Here is a 1,523-nt window from a genome sequence, read left to right on the forward strand (position 1 = left end):
GGATGATTCCTTCCCGCCGGAAGATTTCGGCATCGTCTCTGGAATGCTCAACGTCAAGTGGGACAGGATCGCGCCGTATCCCGGGAATCGCCCCCCGCGCTCCCCTTCACCCCTGTGGCTTTCCTGCCTTCGCCGTTTGCGCTGGAATTCCAGGGTGCCAGACCCAGGGAAGTGAAACAACAGCTCCCTGAGGAGCTGTAAACGCCCCATCCTCAAGGGCAGGTTGGACACAGGGGCTTGGAGCAGCCTGCTCCAGTGGAAGGTGTCCCTGCCCGTGGAGCTGGAGGGGCTTTAAGCTCCTTCCATCACATCCCATGGTTCCCTGAATGGCTTCTTCGGGGCTCCTCTTTCCCCATCCCCTCCCTTTCCCTTTGATACATCCACCTCTTCTCCTTAACCCCCATCGCTCAGAGCCAGCAACGTGTCCCACACCGTGGTCCTGCGGCCTCTCAAAGCTGGATACTTCAACTTCACCTCTGCCACCATCACCTACGTGGCCCAGGAGGGGGGGCAGGTGGTGGTGAGTTCCCTGCCTGCAGCACATAGCCCAGGCTCAGCACGATCCATGGCCCTGCTCCAGAAGGGAAGGTGACAAATCCTCTCTCTTTTCCTCTCCTTCCCTTTTCCAGGTTGGTTTCACCAGTGCTCCGGGGCAGGGGGGGATCTTGGCCCAACGGGAGTTCGACAGGAGATTCTCCCCACACTTCGTAAGTACCTCGGGGCTGGTGATGGATGTTCTCCTGCAGCCACCTGGAAAACCACGTGGATTGCACCAAAAGGAGCACTTTGCATCCTGGTTTTCTCTGGGAAGGAGCTGACGTGGTGGGATTTGAGGCAGAAGCTTTAGAGTAGAGAAGAGCTGGTGGCTCTCGGCCTCATCTGCACGGGTTTGGTTTGGCTCTTCTAACATCTTCTCCTTCCAGCTGGACTGGGCAGCTTTTGGGGTGATGACCCTGCCCTCCATTGGCATCCCACTGCTGCTGTGGTACTCGAGCAAGAGGAAGTACGACACCCCCAAGAGCAAGAAGAACTGAGCCAGGCCAGATGCCACCAGCACCCCAGAGCCCAGCAGCCTCGTTGGGATCAGGTCTGGAGCAGCACCACCTTCCACAGGGTGAGGTGGTGACTTCTACAACCCAAACCTGAACACCCCAGCCCCGAATCGGCACGTTTCGTGTTGAAGCTCAAGGTCCCTCCTTCTCCAATGGAACCTTGGTGGGAAGCAGACCTTGAGCTGCTGCTGCTCCTCGAGGTGGGACACAAGAGGTCTCCTTGAGGTCCTCCTGGAGGCCCCCTCGTGCTTCCATGAGCAGCGGATTGGGGGGTTCTGTTCTTTCTGGTGGGCTTTGGAACTGAGGATTTTGTAATAAAATGAACGTGAATGGAACCTCTTTGCTTTTACCCGGATATCCCAGGTGTGGATGGGGGTCAGGAGTATCCATCCTGGAATCCTGGAATGCTTTGGGCTGAAGGGAGCTTAAAGCTCCTCCAGTCCCAACCCCTGCCCCGGGCAGGGACACCTT

The 1,523-nt window shown here is 57.6% G+C and overlaps 1 protein-coding gene across 1 annotated transcript; it reads left to right on the forward strand.

Annotated features, from left to right (window-relative positions):
* The first annotated feature begins 6 nt into the window (after positions 1-6).
* SSR2 (signal sequence receptor, beta (translocon-associated protein beta)) lies at positions 7-1,065 on the forward strand. The gene is made up of 4 exons (XM_010011677.1): positions 7-75; positions 412-520; positions 630-707; positions 924-1,065. The coding sequence occupies exons 1-4, from the start codon at positions 44-46 to the stop codon at positions 1,032-1,034; spliced, it is 330 nt and encodes a 109-aa protein (XP_010009979.1). The 5' UTR covers positions 7-43; the 3' UTR covers positions 1,035-1,065.
* Positions 1,066-1,523: the final 458 nt, after the last annotated feature.

This window comes from Nestor notabilis, unplaced genomic scaffold (assembly GCF_000696875.1).
Source record: "Nestor notabilis isolate BGI_N333 unplaced genomic scaffold, ASM69687v1 scaffold17993, whole genome shotgun sequence".
NCBI lineage: Eukaryota > Metazoa > Chordata > Aves > Psittaciformes > Psittacidae > Nestor > Nestor notabilis.